General features: G+C 38.2%; 1 protein-coding gene across 1 annotated transcript in view; it reads right to left on the bottom strand.

Moving 5' to 3' along the window:
- Positions 1-19,920, bottom strand: part of CPA6 (carboxypeptidase A6) — a 544,128-nt gene that overhangs the window by 166,001 nt on the left and 358,207 nt on the right. Inside the window, exon 3 of the mRNA XM_007949714.2 lies at positions 2,743-2,867. Coding sequence (XP_007947905.2) covers positions 2,743-2,867 — 125 coding nt within the window. The remainder of the gene's footprint in view (positions 1-2,742; positions 2,868-19,920) is intronic.

The following is a 19,920-nucleotide window of genomic DNA, read 5'->3' as shown; positions in this document are numbered from 1 at the left end:
TATATAAATCATGCATCTATGAAAAGAAGGGCAGCTGAGAATCAACATTCCTAAAAATACAAATGTTGGGAAAATGTTGTTTTTAAAGAAATGAAAACTATTAAATAAATGGTATGTTGTTATGTTGTTGTTGTTATTTGCCGTCGAGTCGTCCCCGACTCATAGCGATGAATTCTAAATGTGAACTTATTATAAGCAGATGTGCCCAAATCATAATAGTAATAATAATAGTTACCATTGATTGAGCATTTACAACAATGGAATGATGGCTACAAGCACTTACATTTACTCAGTCTCCTATGTGCCAGGCATGGTGCTATATATTTTACACATATACTTGTTGTTTCTATTGTTATCTCCATTTTACAAGTGGGGAAATTGAGCCTGCATAGGGTTAAGAACTTGCCAATGGCACCTGGTTAGTGAGTGGCAGAGCAAGAATTTGAACTCAGAATGTGTTTAAGTCTTGATGTTTCAAGTCCAATGTGATGATGTAATGAAAAGTGAGCATAACCTATAATGAAAACTCCTCTTACCTCTCCACAACCTCCTTTATTGCTGTTTCTATTTGCTCACATACCTTTCATTACTGAGAGGCCATTCTCATGGCATCACCAAATACTCCTAACTCAAGACTCTGAGAGAAAAGGGAAAGGAGTGAGAAGCTACTGCCCTCAAGGAGAAACTGAATCAAAACCCAGAATTGGAAAAAGCCATTTAGCTCCTGGTCAGCTTCCTTGTGCTGTGACAGGATCGGGGATGGTCAAGAAAGATGCGAGTTTGATTAGGGCTAAGGTGATTACAAACTGTCAACATACTTGAATTACTGTAGATAATCATTAGGTATGTTTTCTTAACCAGAACCATCTATTCATTTCTCTTTGCTACCTGAAACTAAATAAGACAATAGATTTGCCAAAGCCAGCAACCCATACAAGGCTCTTCTGCATTTCCAGTTTGAAAAGATAAAATATATAAACACAAACTAAAGTGTTTGAAGTTTTGAAATATTTTCAGAATGCTTGAAAAATGGAGCTGTAATGTATTGCTCTGGCAACTTTTCCAAAGTGGACAGATTTTCTAAATATTCCTAAATGTAGATAATTTATTTCCCCTTAGGGTAAGAGCAATTCCACGCTCGCAGCACCAGACTGTTCTGAAGTTCTGATGCTGACACATCTGTTTGGTAGCTCTTGGCAGAACAATCTGTAGAAAGGTAATATTCTTCTGGGACATTTAGTAAGAAAGTTGTGCTACTTAATTGATCATTCATTATTAATTGATAAATGACAACATTTTGCTAATCACAGAATGAAATGCCATAATAATAATAAATGTCATAATAATTCCAACAGGCAATTATTAAATCTTTATCTTAGTGTTTTTGAGTTAAGCTTCCTAGTAAGAAAATTATAAACTTCTCAGTTTGAATTTGTATAGAATCACATAGTTGGGCATCAGTGCCTTTCATGAATAAACTATTTATTAAGTTTCACCATCGTACTTTAGAGTTAAATTCTCTAAAGCTCCTAAATAGAGCTAGTCCTTAGGGGGAAAAAAAAATAAATAAATAAAACAGAACTCAAACAAACCAGTTGCCACCCAGGTGATTTGATTTCTGAAATACTTTTTAAATGCTATCTTCTCCCCTGATCCTGCCACTTTGGCTCTAACTCAGGACATAATTATCTTTTACCTGGACTGTTATTATAGTCTTCTATAGACCTTTACTCAACTGATACGTGGGTTACTTGCTCACATCCACCAGTGGTGCCACATCATCCACAATAGGTCTGAGCTCCTCCTCTGCACATGAGGCTTTCCACAATTTGGCTTCCCTCAGCCTCTCCAGCATCTTTTTTTTCTACTCTCTGACTTGCACATTTTTTGCTAATAATGTTGAACTACCATCAGTTCCCTGTACAGATGTTGAACCATATTCTCCAAAAATATATATTGAAGTCCTATTGCCTGTACCTGTGAATGTGCTCCTATTTAGAGATAGTCTTTGAAGATGTCATCACTTAGGTTAACACGAGGTCATGCTGAAAAGGGCAAGTACTAATCCTATATGACTGGTGTCCTTGTGAAAACAGGAGAAGATACAGAAAGAAAGTGTAAGGACATCATGTTGCTCTGAAGCTGTGTGCCATGGAATGCTTAGATCTACTAGAAGTTAGGAAAGAGATATGGAACACAGTCTATCTCTAGCCTCAGAAGGAATCAACATGGTCAATACTCTGATCTTTAGAATTCCAGCCTTTAAAACGTGAAAAATTTAAGAGAGAATAAATTTCTGTTCTTTTAAGCCACTCATGCACTCTCTTCTCTTTGCTTGCATTGTCTGCTTTGCCTGCAAGGTTCTTGGGTCTCATCTTTTGCCAGCTCATGCATGCATCACCTACAGAAAGCCTTTTTTGACCCTGCCTTGCCATCACTCTAGGTTTCTCTGGGCTGCTTGCCTTTCTTCATACATAAAAACAGACAAATAAACAACAACAAAAGCTTTTGTGTTTACACCAATCACTTCATGGTAATAGTGCAATAATATATCAATATGATTACCTCCACTGCTCATTAGATAAATGAACACATCACACATAGTGACTATGTTTTATTCACCTCAGTTTTCTCAGTACCTGAAACACTGTCTTAGGCACTCAAAAGATAAACTGAATCAGCTATCACTTACGTTCAATTTAGTACAAATGAATTCAATAGGAAGTTAAAAGAAATGCTTACTTGTACTGGATGTTGGCTTGCTGTAAGAAGGCTAACAGGGCTTGGGAAGCACTTTGGGGAATATGGACATCAGTAACTGTTCCCTCTGATACATAGGAGATACTGCTGGGCTGCCATAGGTCCACCTGTAGTGCAGGAACCAACCTATAATTCATATTCAATGTAGGTGGGGAAAAATTCATGTCACAATGTCAAACATAATATCTTGTTTGCATACTGTAATACCAAACACATTTTGGGTTTAGACTCAATGCTTGCATCACCAGGATTATATTCCTACTTGAGCTTAAATTTGGGCTCCAAATTACATCAATCCCTTTGATTATAATCACAAGTAATAGTTTAAAGACCAATACATGAAAACCACAAGTTAAAAATAGGATAATTTAGTTTTAAGCATAAAATTGATATCATTTAAAAAATTATTTATTGTACAAATATTTGAATAACATTAAGAAAGAAAAAGATACAAATTACCTTTCATCTCACCACACACACATATTGTGGTAGCTTGACAAAGTTTGGTAATTTAAAAGGGACATTCTCCATGAGCTTTCTCCTCATCCAACACATGCCATTTCCCAATTCCTAGCAATCTTCATGTTTCAATAGAAACATCCCTTTCTCAGCTCAGATAGGTCTCCTTGTCATAGCTCTTAGAGCACCGCGAGTTTCTTTTACTACATAACTTCCTCTAAGAATGTAAGATCCATGAAGGCAAAGAACATGTCCATTTTGTATACCACTCCAAGTCCATAGAAGAGCGCCTTCCAGCTATTAACAATGCAATCATTATCTGTTGCCTGAGCACAGGACCCATGGAGTAATCCACTACATGCTCACTGTATGTTCAGTATTTTATAGGAAAGCATGAGCTAGGTTAGTTTCATTTACTGCGGTGTCCTCAGTGTCCTGCCAACATTTGGCCTCTGGTAGGAGCCCCATGTTCATTGAAACAGGGACCAAATTCAGATGGGAGGGAGGAGCATCCTGTCTTGTGCATGAGCCCAGAGGAACAATTTCAATTAGTCACGCTATCCTTTTAGTCCTGTAAATTATGTCTCTGTCTTCTCCTGTCTGCTTTGGGACTTCCTTTGTTCTGCATTTCTAGTCTTGGCCCGGTTGCAGGGCTCTGAACTCTAGTCAGCTCTCATCTGATAAAGAGTTTAGGTACTTTATCTTCACTTAGGGTATCAGTGTCTCCATTCTGTTAGGGAACTCAAGAAGACCAAAAATACTTTATGACTCATGGAAACAAACTTCTAATGGTACAATTTAATCTGCAAAAGGGTAGAGACGCATTTATTTTTGGGACAAAGAGTCTACCTGTTTTATTTCAAGCAGCTGATTCCTCCACTAGCTCACAAGGGCAAACCTGACTCAGCTAATGTGCCAGGCCAACAATCATAGAAAGCAAAAGTGTAGAGCTGGAAGGGACTCTGAGAGGTCATTTGTGCCATCTGTCAACCTTTGGGCAAGGTTATATCTAGGACTGCATCTAGCTGTCCCCAATGGAGAAGTCTAAATCACATCTTTGAATGTGGAAAAGGAGAGCTGACACCATTCTAATTTAACTCACAACCCCACTTAGCAAGTTTGTCATTTTCCTTAAATCCTTACACTTCAGCACAGTTTCTTTTCTTTTTTTTTTTCTTGTTCTGCTCTTCATTGGGAAATGGCTAGTTTCTTGCCTTTGTGAGATAAAGTTTGTTGGTATCTTTCAGTTTTCTTTATACGTTAGATTCTCCAATTGCTTAATCATATTTGGGATTTGCTCCTAAGCCTATTAGAGAAACATTATTAAGGGTAACAGTTTGCTGTCTTTCTGTAATACCAGTGGAGATGAGGAAATAGTGCTTTATTCAGAGGTATAAAACCACAGGTACCTAAAATGTTATGAATTACTACTCTGGAGATGAATCCCTGAGAACTATTCTCTGGGCTGCATGCTAGAACCACAATCCTTATCTCACAGATGATAGCAGCTTCCCCAGCGGAATGTTATATGGATGTGACCAACCCTACAGTGTGACCTGGAGAAGGCTTCTGAGGAAGCTAACACATCATCGGAAAGTAATTGGCTTTTAGAACAACCAACAAAAAAATAATTTGCCAAATTAGGAATTATATTTTGTTGTGATATTAGGAAAGTAAATGAAAATGTTTGAATAGAGTTTTAAGTTTTTCTTTAGTAATATTCTGGGGAAAGGGTACTTGGGTGAGTAACACTGATATTTTGATCTGGGTAGCAGGCAAATGCCTGTATCTAGTTAGCAGTTACAGTCGTGTAGCTTCTGTGTATCAGAGTAGAACTGTGCTCTATAGAGTTTTCAATAACTGACTCCTAGGAAGTGGGCTGTCAGGCCTTTCCTCCAAGGTGTTTCTTGGTGGACTTAAACCTCCAAATTTTGTTTGGCAGCCAAGCACATTAACCATTTGTATTACTCAGAGACTCCCCCTCATATGATAACCAGTCACATATGCTTAGGTCTATTAACAATTTCGGGTAATGGTTAACAGCATGGACTTAGGAATTAGACAGACTTGGGTTGGGATCCTAGCTTTTCCAAGCATAGATTGTGTGACTTGGGGTGGATGTTTAATACTTCTGAGCCTCAGTTGCCTTATCTGTACTCTGAGGATAAATACAAAACCTACTTAATTTTTTCTGGAGGATTAATTGGAATAAATGGAAGTAAAACATATAGAAGGTCTGGCACACAGTAAGAGCTCAAAAAAAAAAAAAATTAGTAGCTATTTGTTGTTATTGTTTTGAAAACCATATGAAAGGAAAAAAGGTAAGCACTAAAGACCAAACATTTACTTGATATGCTTCTGGTTTCAATGAAGAATATGGTTAGATTGTCCCCTTATTCAGAGAAATTAAAACCTATACATAGATATAAAGGGGGCATTATAAATCAAGAATATGAACAAAGTTGAGATTTTCCTGTTGTTGTTGTTTGCCATTGAGTTGGACCCGACTCATAGAGACCCCTCATAGCGATGCCTCCTTGGGTTTCTGAGGCAGTATCACTATGGAAGTAGATTGCCCAGTGTTCCTTCAGAGGAGTGGCTGGTGGGTTTGAGCCACCAGCCTTCTGGTTAGCAGTCAAGTGCCTTAGGCACTATGCTACCAGAGCTCCTAGCCAAAGGCAAATAGTTGGATTTGTAGGCATTACTGAGTGGCAGCTAATTAGCCTCTGGCATCAGACTCCCCAGGATCAAATTCATTTAGCATCTGTGTGGTTTTCGGTAAATTCTTCAACCTTTCTGGGCTTTATTTCTTCATCTGTAAAATTAAGATGATAATTTCATAATTACCTCTTTTTCAGTTGTTCTGTATCTGTGCGATGTTAGTGGTGGTGGTTGTTATTACTGAGATTATAGAAGATGAAGTGGTTAAGAGCATACCTTCTAGAACCAGAAAGTTTGGGTTTGAACCCAGTTCTGTCACTTACTAGTTGCATCACTTTGAGTATTTTACCTTAGCTCTCTGTATTTCAGTTTCCTCATGTATAAAATGGGGTTATTAGTAATATCTTTTTCATAGAGTTATTGTGAGGTTTAAATTAATTGATACATATAAAGTACTTAAAAGAGGGCCTGGTGACCAGGAGGCATTATCAAATGATAAATGATGCAACATGCAAAATAATTTCTTTGCAGCTTAAAAGAAATCATAATTCAGTTTGGCACTATGTTCATGGCTCTTCTGATGTTTGTGCTGTGGTTCCTTACTGGCGGGGTGTAGTTCACCTATCTATGCTTAGAACTGATTACACAGCTAGTTCAAGTGTCTCTGGAGGGCTTATCAGGGTACTCCCAAAGCATCAGGGTGTGCCCCACATGTGGAACAAATTTTAAGTGTTTCTTCAACTTAGTAACAGATGGTCTGCCTCCCAGCACAGAAGAGGACAATTCTGCTTTATTTTCATTTTATTTTTTGTTGGTTTGGAAAAGTGTTACAGGGCATTTATGTCCCACCTGAATTGTTTCTTGCTTGCTATAAAATTTGCAGTCAAAAAGTGTTTAATTCAATTTGCATAATCATATTAATCCACAGATTAGTACATGCAATGTGTTTATAAGGGAGCTCTGGTAGTGTAGTGCCTAAGGCACTTGACTGCTAACCAGAAAGCTGGTGGTTCAAACCCACCAGCTACTCGGAGAAAGGAAAGTTGGGCAATCTACTTCCATAGTGATACTGCCTCAAAACCCAAGGAGGGGTCGCTATGAGTTGGGTCCGACTCGACAGCATATAACAACAACAAAATGTGTTTATATAATGAAAAGTGCCTTGTCTCATTTGCCTTTAAAATTGTCTTGTTTTTGTCTGGATCCATTTAGTCTTCTTTAATTTTGTTTTAGGATCTTTTGTCTATGACCTCTTCTGAGAAGCTTCTCAGATCACCAACTTTAGGTGAAGTACCTTTTCTATCTGTTTTAGTAGGATTGTGTTTCTTTCTCAGCCTTTCCAACTTTTGATTATATTTAATTATACTTCAATATATTCAAATTTTAATAATATTGTCATATTAATATCGGTCTTCTCCATTATCTCCATGAAAGTAGAATGTATGGGATTTTTTTCTCCCTCTTATCCTTCTATCCCCATTAAGGAGCATTGGTGGTACAGTGGCTAAGGCATCCGGCTGCTAATCAAAATGTCGGTGGTTAGAGCTTACAAGCTACTTAGGGGGAGAAAGATGAGGTAGTCTGCTTCCATAAAGATTTATAGTTTTGGAAACTCTATGGGGAAGTTCTACTCTGTCCTAGATGGTTGCTATGAGTTGGAATTAATTCAGTGGCAATGGGTTTTAGTATGTGCCAAGCCTCGTTGTACCACTACTTCTTATGACTCGTCAACATTTCAAATATGTGTGGGCTGCTGGAAGGGAAGCTTGGCCAGAAACTATGGTCTCTTATAAGGCACAGACATGTGGTCAGTTATTAAAATTCTGTGGCTAATTTTACTTGGCCCTTATACTTCCTCTCCAAGCACAGACACATTTAGCAAATTATTACTTCCCTAGGTATGTTGTTGTTGTTGTTATGCACCGTCGAGTCAGACCTGACTCATAGTGACCACTCCTTGGGTTTCTGAGGCAGTATCACTATGGAAGTAGATTGCCTGCCCAACCTTCCTTCTGAGGAGTGGCTGGTGGGTTTGACCCTCCAGCCTTCTTGTTAGGAGTCAAGTACCTTAGGCACTATGCTACCAGAGCTCCCGTGAGGGCCCAATAGTGGAAAAAAATTAGATCAGTCCAAATAAAAGCATTGCTTATAAATGTAAATTTTAATATACAGTTAAACCTGTGAGAGACGGAAACTGATGGTACTGCCTTGTTTTCTGCTTTGACAGGGTGCAATCTTACCACTTTCTACCACTCTCTATTAGTGGAAAATAATTGAGTTTTCCTCCCTGACTGGTTTCTGCTTTACACAGGTTCTGGCTTTTGTAGGTTTTACTGTAATAGAGATTAACACTATTCATTTAAGTACAAGTCATCAAGCAAATAGTATTGTTATGACTTTAAGTAAAGATGGGAAGGTCTGTAAAGCTTTGTATAGTACCCAAGTTTTTTTCCCTACTTTTCTTCAAGGCTGAATGCTGATTATCATAATTGGATATTAAGTCTCATTTACCAAAATAAAACACACATGGATGAAGGGAAAAGCAATATAACAAAAATGTGTGACTAACACAGTATCACTGAGGAAAAGGAAGATGCAGAGAGGTGCACAAGAGGTACAGATAATAAAGGCAAATACTGTTGCAGACACAATACTGAATTGCTGGTAATAGTAATCACTAATGTACAGGTGGATTCATAGGTAGACAAGTATAGATAGGCAAATGAGAATATACCCAAGACCATACGTATCTTTGGCAGACGATATTCCTACATATGTGTATGTGCTACAAAATGTCCATATTCAGTTTAACCATAACAGGATGCAAAGTCAGGATAACTTCTTAGCCACAAATAAGTACCATGAAGCAATAAGCCGCTGGGCCTACAGGCTGGGGACCATGGTTGTGGGGGCCATCAAGCTCAATTGGCATAGCATGGTATACAAACATACTGCTTTATGTCTTACTTTGGTGAATAGTGACTGGGGTCTTAAAAGCTCGTGAGCAGCCATGTAAGTGATAACTATTGTTTTTGAGTTGTGGTGTTGGTAAAGAATACTGAAAGTACCATGGAATGCCAGAAAAACTGATAAATTACTTTTGGAAGAAGTGCAGCTGGAATGTTCCTTGGAAGCAAGAATGGCCAGGCTTTGTCTCACCTACTTTGGTCATGTTGTCAGAAGGTACTATTCCCTGAAGAATAGTATTATGCTTCATAAAGTGGAGGGTCAGCGAAAAAGGAGAAGCACCTCAAGAAGATGGATTGACACAATAGCTGCAACAGTGGGCTCAGGTATGTCAAGTATTGTGAGGCTGGTGCAGGACCAGGCAGTGTTTCGTTCCATAGTACATAGGGTTGCTATGAGTTGGAGCCAACTCGATGGCACCTAACAACAAATTGGTTTCTCCTTGTGCAGAGCAAAGAAGTATGAAGAAAATCAAGGACACGTGCAAATAGTCCAAAGGACTAATGGAATATGAGAAACTCAACCACTATGGGCCCATAGATTAGACGAGCTAGATGGTGCCTGGCTACCACTGCCAACCACTCAGAAAAGGTTCAAAATTGGTGATCCTGGATAGAGTGGAAGAAAAATGTGGAACAAAACTCAAAATCATAAAAAAGAGTAGGCCTACTGGTCTGAAAGAGGCTGGTGAAACCCTCGAGACTATGGTTCTGCATCACCCTTTAGGCCTGGAATTGAGCTCACTCCCATGGCTTTACTCTTCACCAAACAATAGACAGGCCTACGAGCTGAACACCTGCAACAGGGAGATGCACTCCTTAGAACAATCAACCATGGGAGATCAGAAGGGCAGCATTTGCACAGGGAGAAATGTACAGGCAAGAAGGACAAAGGGAAAGGGTAACAACAGGGAAGAAGTGGGCAGTGAGATGGAGTGAGTTGTTGTTGCTGTTGTTAAGTGCCGTCGAGTTGTTTCCGACTCATAGCGACCCCATGCACAGCAGAACGAAACACTGCCTGATCCCTCGCCAGCCCCACAATCCCTGCCCATCATCGTAGCCACCGTGTCAAATGGAGTGAGTGGAGAATGTAATCAGTATCACAAAACATGTTTATGAACTGTTGAATGTAAAATGAATCTGCTCTGTAAAATTTCACCCAAATCACGATAAAAAGTTAGAAAAGAAGTGCTAATGTGGAAAAAACAAAACAAAACAAAGCACGCATGATGGAAAAGGGAAAAGATTCTCAGCACTCCCGTGAATTACTAACTGGTGCATTCACTAATGTGTAAGGATTATTGACATTTACCAGTCAAAGACCCTCATGACATATCTGTAGTTAAGGAAGTTGGGTTTATTGGTTCATTCATCTAAGAGTCAATACTACTTTAACTTCTGAAGTGAGCATGTGAAGACTTACAAATACTAAGATCAGAAACCTGCTTTAGAGTTCAGAGAACCTAGCCACCATTCAGGAAACTTGTTAGATGAGAGAAATAAAGTTTTACTGTCTGGCTAGCCTAAATAACATAAGCCTGTACCTTAGAATTGAGTTAGCATTTAATGTGGTTTAGCCCACTCAGTAGCAGAATGAACAGAAACTATCAGATACCACTTGTTGCATCACCTAGATCCCTGCTAATAAATATATTTGACTACAAGAATCCCTGGGCTACATCTCAACAAGTAATAAAGATTTCCTTCCACCCTTTCTTGATGATTTAGAGTTTTAAAGTTAATGATCTTGTTATGATATTTGGTAGCTGTATATAGAAGTATTCTGTTTTGTTTTCTAAGCACAACGTATGATAGTGTATTTTTATTTAAAAATTCTGGCTTTGTTTCTGGTGTTTATAACTCAATGAAAATCACTTCAGATTTTCTCATGCATTTCCTTTTTCAAATGTTGGCTCCAAAACTCTTCTATGCAAAAATACCATCTTTGGTTTAGTAAAATAAATCCCCAATTTGGGAAATAGAAATGGCTTTTTCCTGGTTCTACCTAAACTTTGATATATGATGTCTCAGAGTCTTAATTTTCTTAATTACAGAATGAAGGGGTTGAGCTACATGATTTCCAATCATCCCTTAAACTCTGCCATCTGCCAGATTCCATGTGCTTTTTTGAGGATTAAAGTTTACATTTCCCTAGGGAAATTTTTCTCAAGTTCACCAGAAGTTTTCTACCCTAAAAGTCAGGAAAAAGACTTTCTTTACAACTTAGCATGAATATAATTATTCAATGATCAGTTATATTTACTTATTTGTTGTTGTTGTTATGTGCCGTCAAGTCAGACCCAACTCATAGTGACCCCTCCTTGGGTTTCCGAGGCAGTATCACTATGGAAGTAGATTGTCCCATCTTCCTTCTGAGGAGTGGCTGGTGGGTTTGAACCACCAGCCTTCTGGTTAGCACTCAAGTACCTTAGGCATAATATGCTACCAGAGCTCCCACCCTAAAAGTTAGGAAAAATACTTTCTTCACAACTTAGCATGAATATAATTATTCAATTATCAGTTATATTTACTTATAGGCCTGTATGAAAGATAATATATAATCAAGAAACTGTTCAATTTTTAAAAATTAATTTCAACCCACTTCCCTGAAAGTATTTTTCCAAAAAAGCTGAAGTGGAAGAGAGCACATTATTTTCTTACATTTTCCTGCACATTAACTATAAGCCGGTATAAAAGACCAGTGCAGGCCCTCTAATGGCTGGATGATCAAACAACTAGATGATCATTCTTTGAACAATCAGAGTATCTAGAGAGTGTTTTGTCTCTCAGCTGGCTGTGAAAACAGGCTCATTCCCAAAAGTCACAGCTGTAGGAACTACCCTACATTCATTCACTGTTTACTGAGTGCCTGACGAGTAGCCAGTGAGCTAAGTGCTGAGGATACCATGATGAATAAGACACAGCTCTGCCCTCAAGGAGTAAGCAGACAATTAAATACAGTGTGATTAGTAAAGAAAGAAGGCACAGGAGGGCAGTTCATTTTGGGAGGTAGTTTCGGACAACTTCCCAGAAGAGGTGTTGTTGAAGTTTAATACTGAATGATAAGTAGGAGTTATGTAGGCAAAGGTGATGAATGGGAATAAGAGGCTTCCTTGAAGGGGAGGCAGCAGAATAAAAACATGGTGGGGTTGTGGGTTGTGGAAAGAGAAAAGGGACATTACATGGTTCATTTGGAGAATTTCAAGCAAAGTTCCCTTACAATGTCTACTAAATGGATCCTGACTTACTTAATACTCTTCTCCACTGACAGGAGTTCCTGTTTCAAGGTGTGAGGATAAAGATATAGCTATCCCATCATACAAAATCACTTCCAAAATAGCAGGGACAACTCAAACGAGAAGCACCACCTCCATCTTCAAAGAAACTAGAAGCTATATATAAATCTGAGCAATAAAACATGAAGATAAAAAACAAACAGAGGAATGGTAAAAGACTTACTGATCAAAGAGAGGTCAAACCCACTTGGCTAGTGATGTGGGGTAGGTGTTACTAGGAAGTGAGAAAGGTGGACGTGAAGGGATGGGAACATCATGATAACAAAGAGACTGAAAATCTGAAAAGGACATTTAGTTGCCCCATGCTCATCCCACTCTTGGGTAATGGCTCTTCCCATTTTCCTGGAGAAATATATTCTCTGGAGAAATGGAAACAGAGGGGCTTTAAATTGGTGACACAAGGCAGAAAAGAGGTTGGGAGTACAATGCTGAAAGGTACACAAGTAGAATAAGTGGAAATTGACCCATTAGTCTGTGAGACCATTATGTTCCTTTTTCTGGAATTTCTGGATTTCCAGAATACTGGAAATCAGGGATATATACATTGGAGATTGGAGAAACCATACCACCCCAGAGAAAATCATGACTGATAGTGCATTTGGGGGTTCCCATGAACTAATCATGTCTAGTGAAGCCTTTGACAAGCTCCACCCATGCACACCAGTCTTCAGGTCACCTTTTCAATACCTGCCTGCTAACTATGCATATGTATGCAAAGTTCACCAGATATTTGCTAAAATCCTCCAACCAGAAACAGAAGCACCAGAGCAAACAGAAATGGGAACTCAGAGGAAACAAAGATAATGCAGAGTGGAAAGCAGATGATTTCATAGATGTTATAATTGTTGTTATTGTTGTTGTTATTTGCCATTGAGTTGGACCCTACATATAGCGACCCCTCCTTGGGTTTCCGAGGCAGTATCTCTATGGAAGTAGATTGCCAACCTTCCTTCTGAGGAGTGGCTGGTGGGTTTGAACCACCAGCCTTCTGGTTAGCAGTCAAGTGCCTTAGGCATTACGCTACCAGTAACAATATTTTCTAAGAAAAGATATTTAGAAATGAGCAGCACGTTCTAAAAAAAGAACAATTAGAAAATAAAGAAGGCAGAAATTAAAAATCTATTAGAATGCTTGGAAAAGAAACTTACAGACATCTCCTAGCAAGAAGAACAAAATGGTGAAAAGTTGGCAAATAGAGAAAAGGAAAGAAATTTAGTAGTCCAACATAAGGAGCCCTGGTGGTGCAGTGGTTAAGTGCTTGGCTGTTAATGAAAGTTTGGCCGTTGGAATTCCCCAGTCGCTCTGTGGGAGAAAGATGTGGCAGTTTGCTTTTATAAGTATTTATAGACTGAAACCCTATAGGGTAGTTCTACTCTGTCCTAAAGGGTCACTATGAGTCAGAATCTACTCAATGGCAATGGTTTTAGTCCAACATCTGATGAATAAGAGAGCCATAAAACTAAAGTAGAAGAAGTTGAGGGGAGAAAATTACCAGAAACTAAACACAAGAAAAAATTTCAGAAACGAAGAACAGGAATTTTCAGATTGAAAGTAGCTATGATTGGACACTGAATGAAAGTAGACCCTTATCAAAATACATCATCATAAAATTTCAGAACATCAAGAATACAAATCCTAAAAGTTTCCAGAGAGTTTATGTTAATGACAAAGCAGTAAGAGGAGTCACATTTTTAGAAACACAGGGGTAGCATTAATACTACCCTGCAATGATAGAGTTAGAAAATGCTGAATAAAATACAACAAATATTCTTTTAAAAGTATAGTTGAGACATTCTTGGTGAAGAAAAACCAGTTCTGTTTCTTTATTTTGGCTCCACAAATCCATACTACTATGCTATGCACTGCCATTGAGTCAGATCCTATTCGTAGCGACCCCTCCTTGGGTTTCTGAGGTGGTATCACTACAGAAGTAGATTGCCCAACCTTCCTCTATAGATGTGAGCAAATGACATAAAACTATACAAACATATTTCACCAATATCAATTCTTCCTTTTGATACTGTAGGACTGTTATTTAAGGGGTCCCTGGGAGTTGCAAACAGTTAAGTGTTTGACTACTAACCAAAAAAGTTGGCAGTTCAAACCCATCCTGAGGAACCTTGGAAGAGAGGGCTGGCTTCTGAAAAGTTACAGCTTTGAAAACCCTGTGGATTGCAATTCTACTCTGTAACACATGGGGTTGCCATGAGTAGGAACTGACTCAGTGGCAACTGGCATAGAGTTACGTAAGCTGTAAGGGTATGCACATAGATTAGGCTGCTCTGTACTATATTTGCAACTCTGTTGTTGCTATGTGCCGTAGAGTAGAACCCGACTCCTAGCGACCCCTCCTTGGGTTTCTGAGGTGATATCACTGCGGAAGTGGACTGTCCAACTTTCCTTCCTAGGAGTGGCTGGTGGGTTTGAACTGCCAGCCTTCTAGTTAGCAGTCAAGTGCCTTAGGCTACCAGAGCTCCTGATTTGCAACTCTACTGTTTTGTAATTTCCTATGAACCTAATGTTGAAATTAAATTAAAAATTAAAAAAAAATGGGATATTACTTCTAACATTAGATTACAAAAGTGTAACTTACATCTGCTCACTTTCTGTCTGGCTCTTCTCAGCTTATTTGCTCTGATGAAGCAAGTTGCTAATGTTGTGAGCTGCCCATTAGAAAGGGACTGATGGTGTTTCTGATCAATAGCCAGGGAGGAACCGAGCCCTTAGTCCAACAGTCTGTGAGACTTGAATCCTGCCAACAGCCATTGCAGAGGGCTTGGAAGTAGTTCTGATCCTGTCAGTCTTAAGATGACTGCAGCCCTGGCTAATATCTTGATTGTTGCCTGAGACAGAGGACGCAGCTAAGCTGTACCTAGATTCCTGACCAGAGAACTGTGAGATAATAAAGGTTGTTGTTTAAAGCTGCCATGTTTTGGATAATTCATTATGCAGCCATAAATAACTAATAAAAAGATATATACCTTAGGAAGAGAATAACTGAACTCAGAAGAAAGGATTGAGCTGTAACATGGAATGGGGAGCAAACATACTGGCAAACAGGTGAATAAATCTATACATGCTGCAGTAAACACTGATGATAACAATGGCTAATGGGGAGGTAGAGGGTAGAGAATCAAGGTGGAAATAACATGGAAATGGGAGGGAAGTGGTTGGAGGTAAAGTATTCTAGGAAATTTTATAATTTAGAAAGAGCAGAGATAGTGTGAACATTTTAGACATTGTAAGTCAGAAGGAAGACTGGGCAATTTACTTCTGTAGAGATAGCACCTTGGAAACACAAGGAGGGGTTGCTATGAGTTGAAATTGACTTATTGGCAGTGAGTTTTAGTTTTGAAAGTCAAATATGCATGTTAAATTGTAGACTAATCATTTAAAAGTAGAAATAGAATGTTTAAATTTTCAAACCAGTAGAGGAAAACAGGAAATGTATTTGAGCCGATAGAAGGCAGAAAAAGAAGCATTATAATAGTATAAAAAATAAGAGAAAATAATAAGTAAATCTATTAAGTAAAAATGGATTATACTCTCCATGTAAAATTTTTATTTTGAATAATAAAAATACCCTTGTGAGTACTAGTTGTAAGAACCACCATAGAAAGGTTGAAAGTAAAATAATGGAAAAAGATAAACTATATGAACACTAAAGAAAAAAGGCTGATAACAGCTGTATTAATAGCAAACAAAGTCTTTAGGGCAAAACCATTATTAAGGAGAATATGTCAGGATATATATCACTATGTGTATATACACATCCATATATTAAAAAAAGCCAAACAAACCTAACTCACTGTCATCGAATCGATTCTGACTCATAGCAACCCCATTGAGTTTTGGACACTGTAAATCTTTACAGAAGTAGATTGCCCCATCTTCCTTCAGCAGAGTGGCTGGTGGGTTTGAGCCAATGACCTTCTGGTTAGCAGCTAAATGCCTTACCCACTATGCCACCAGAGCTCCTACATCCATATATATAGACATACAAAGTATATGTAGAGTGTATGTGTATCTGTAAATACACATACATACTGATAAAATACATATATTGATAAATGATCAATTCAGTAGGAAGATATAAATAGTATGTATCTGAATATATCCAACACAAAGCATCAAAATACAAAGAGCAAAAATGGATAAAACCACAATGATTGTAAATTATAAATCCTCAATTGTATCTTGGTAATTAAAAAATGAAACATATTTCCTTCTCAAGCATACATAGAATTTTAATAAAAATTGACTTAATACAAAACAAGTCTTAACAAGGGTCAAAGAACTGCTGTCAAGCAAATGTTCTCTGATTATGGTGTAATTAAATTTAGAAATCAATCATGAAAAACTGTATTTGAAGGACAGACTTTTAAAGGTAAAAAAAGGCTTAAAGAAGATATTGTAATGAAATTAGAACTAAACCAAAATAAATACAACACTTCAAGGAGAGAAATTTATGGCCTTAAATGCTCATTTTACTAAGGCATAAAGGGTGAAAGTTGGTGAGTTATATGTCTAACTCAGGCATTGTTGTTATGTTGTTATGTGCCGTCGAGTCGACCCCGACTCATAGCGACCCCTCCTTGGGTTTCCGAGGCAGTACCACTACAGAAGTAGGGTTGCCCAACCTTCCTTCCGAGGAGTGGCTGGTGGGTTTGAACCGCCAGCCTTCTGGTTAGCAGTCAAGTGCTTTAGCCACTATGCTACCAGAGCTCCTAACTCAGGCATTGTTGTTGTTATGTGCCGTCGAGTCAGCCCTGACTCATAGCGACCCCTCCTTGGGTTTCCGAGGCAGTATCACTACGGAAGTAGGATTGCCCAACCTTCCTTCCGAGGAGTGGCTGGTGGGTTTGAACCGCCAGCCTTCTGGTTAGCAGTCAAGTGCCTTAGCCACTATGCTACCAGAGCTCCCAACTCAGGCATTAGGGGAACATAAACAGTAACCTATATAAAAAAGTAGAAGACAGAATATAATAAAGCTGAGAGGATAAACTGATAATAAAATAATAGCAAGGATCAACAAAACAAAAAATTGGGTTTTGAAAGACATTTAAAATAGAAAATTAGTAAATCAGATTGAAAAAAATCAATGAATGAGGATTCACATAACCAATATCAGCAACAAGAAAATGATGAAAATTCAGATTCATCAAATTAAAAAAAGATAATACTATAAATGACCTTAAGCTAATGCATTAGAAAACTTACAAGAAAGAAATAATTCCATAGAAAAACATAATTTACCAAAATATAATTTATAAAATTGGCTGAAGACACAATAAACTGGATAGATGCCTTATAATCAATCAACAAAATTGCATTGTTGTTGGTAGTTGTCACAGTTAAAAATTTACACTCTTCTGACTCCCTATACTCCAGATAAGACAGGATAAAACAAGCCAGAATGTGGTTTGTCTAACAGATATGCAAAGGACAAGTCATCCAATCTTATTATACGTTTTCCAGAATTTGGAGAAAGAAGAGATGCCCTTAAAATCATTTCATGAGGTTAGTATAATGTTGGCTATTAAAAAACAGGCAACGATAGCATGAGGGAAAAATGGTAAGCCAATATTACTTATGAATATAGGTCTAACCCTTAATATTAGCAAGCTAAATATAGGAAGGTATTTAAAAACATCATGACTGAATGCAGTGGTATTTTAACATTAGAAAAATCTTACAGTATTTCATCACATTAAGAGTGACAGATTAAAGGAAAGAGACTGTAAAATCTTATTGATATACTCAGAAAAATAATCTCAGAAAATATATCCCTAGAAACTAGTAATGAGAAGGCATATTTCCTTAACCTATTAAAAAGTGTCTATCAAAAATCTTTAGCAAATATTGTACACGATGGTAGGTAAAATGTTAGACAAAAAACAAACCCACTGCCATTGAGTTGATTCTGACTCATAGCAATCCTATAGAGACAGAATAGAACTGCCCCCACAGTCTTTCCAAGGCCGTACATCTTCACAGAAGTGGACTGCCTCATCGAAAGATGAGCCTGTGGAGCGGCTGGTGGTTTCAAGCCATTGATCTTTTGATTAGCAGCCCAATGCTTTAACCTCAGTGCCACCAGAAGAATATTAGAAGCTTTGACTTTAAAGTCAGACACAAAGTAAATGTGTTGTAATACCAATTCCACAGACTTTCACACTGGCAGTCCTCACTAACATAAAAGAATAAAGAAACAATAAAGTTTAACATCAGAAAGAAAGAAACAAAACTATCATTATTAACAAACCACTGTCTATATAGAGAAGCCAAGAGAATCTATACAAAACTATTAGAATTCAGGTTTAGCATCATTTAGGGAAATAAAATCAATGTAAATACACACACACACACACACACCCCTCAGTGTATATGTGTATATCCAAAAAAAAAAAAACCCAAACTCACTGATGTCAAGTTGATTCGACTTATAGTGACCCCTCCTTGTGTTTCCAAGGTGGCATCCCTATGAAGTAGATTGCCCAACCTTCCTTCCGAGGAGTGGCTGATGGGTTTGAACTGCCAGCCTTTTGGTTAGCAGTCAAATGTCTTAGGTACTATGCCACCAGAGCTCCTAAATGCTGACTTCAAAATATGTTGGCAAAAAATAATATTAAGGAAATAAAATAGTAGGCATAGTAGTAGACCATTTTTCCAAAAGCTATTGTAATTAAGATAGTCTAGAATTGGCCTAGTCTAGAATTGAGAATGGTTATAATTCATCTTACCTACTTTGGTCATGTTGTCAGAACGGACCACTCTCTGGAGAAGGATATCATGCTTGGTAAAGTAGAGGGTCAGCAAAAAAGGGAAGATCGTCAGTGAGTTGGATTGACACAGTGGCTACAATGATGGCCTCAAGCAGAGCAAGGATTGTGAGAATGGTGCAGGACCAGACAGTGTTTCGTTCTGTTGAACACAGAGATGCTATGAGTTGGAGCCAGCTCTGTGGCACCTAACAACAACAACAGAATTGGCCTATGGAGAGCTCTAAGGGGACAGCCCAGAAACAGATCCCCACATATATGTAGAAGATGAAGTATCAAATAATTAGTGATGGTACAAGTAGCTATACATATAGAAAAAAAATTTGATCTCTACCTCACAACACATATACAATAAATTCTAAATGGATTAAAGATCTAAATGTGAAAAGAAGAATTTAAAAATTTTAGAAGGAAAATAGAATATTATTATATCTAAGGAAGTTCATCAAGGTATTTTCCTAGTAAAGGTCTCCTCCTAGTGGGGAATATACAATAGGACAATAATACTGATGAAAATATGCCAACAGATAGGTCAAGATAAAATGTTATTGAATGGGTGAGGATTTGGAAACCTCTCTGGGCAGAGATGACTACATGAATTAGATGACAACAGATCATGCTCTCAGCTGGAGGCACATGCTTTCTCTAGATTCCTGCAAAGTTCCCGTGGGACTGTAAAGCTGCCAGTAGCATTGTACATATAGAGTAGAAGTCTCACCAGGCTCAAGGATCTTGCAAGTGTGTGTTCTTCAGGGAGCTCTTGGATAGAGATGATATTAAAAACAATAATTAACAGCTTGTATGACCTGGGGCCCTCCACTCGTCTGTCAGTTTGTCGTACTGTGGTGGCTTGCATGTTACTGTGAGATATCAGGCTATGCCACTAATAACTCAAATACCTGCAGGGTCACCCATGGTGGACAGGTTTCAGTGGAGCTTCCAGACTAAGACAGACTTGGAAGAAGGAAGAGGCCATCCACTTCTCAAAGAATTGGC

This window comes from Orycteropus afer, unplaced genomic scaffold (assembly GCF_000298275.1).
Source record: "Orycteropus afer afer isolate SDZICR_OR568_19922 unplaced genomic scaffold, OryAfe1.0 scaffold00252, whole genome shotgun sequence".
In the NCBI taxonomy this organism is placed as follows: Eukaryota; Metazoa; Chordata; class Mammalia; order Tubulidentata; family Orycteropodidae; genus Orycteropus; species Orycteropus afer.
Note: the sequence above shows the minus strand (reverse complement) of the source record. Positions and strands in the feature narration are given on the sequence as shown.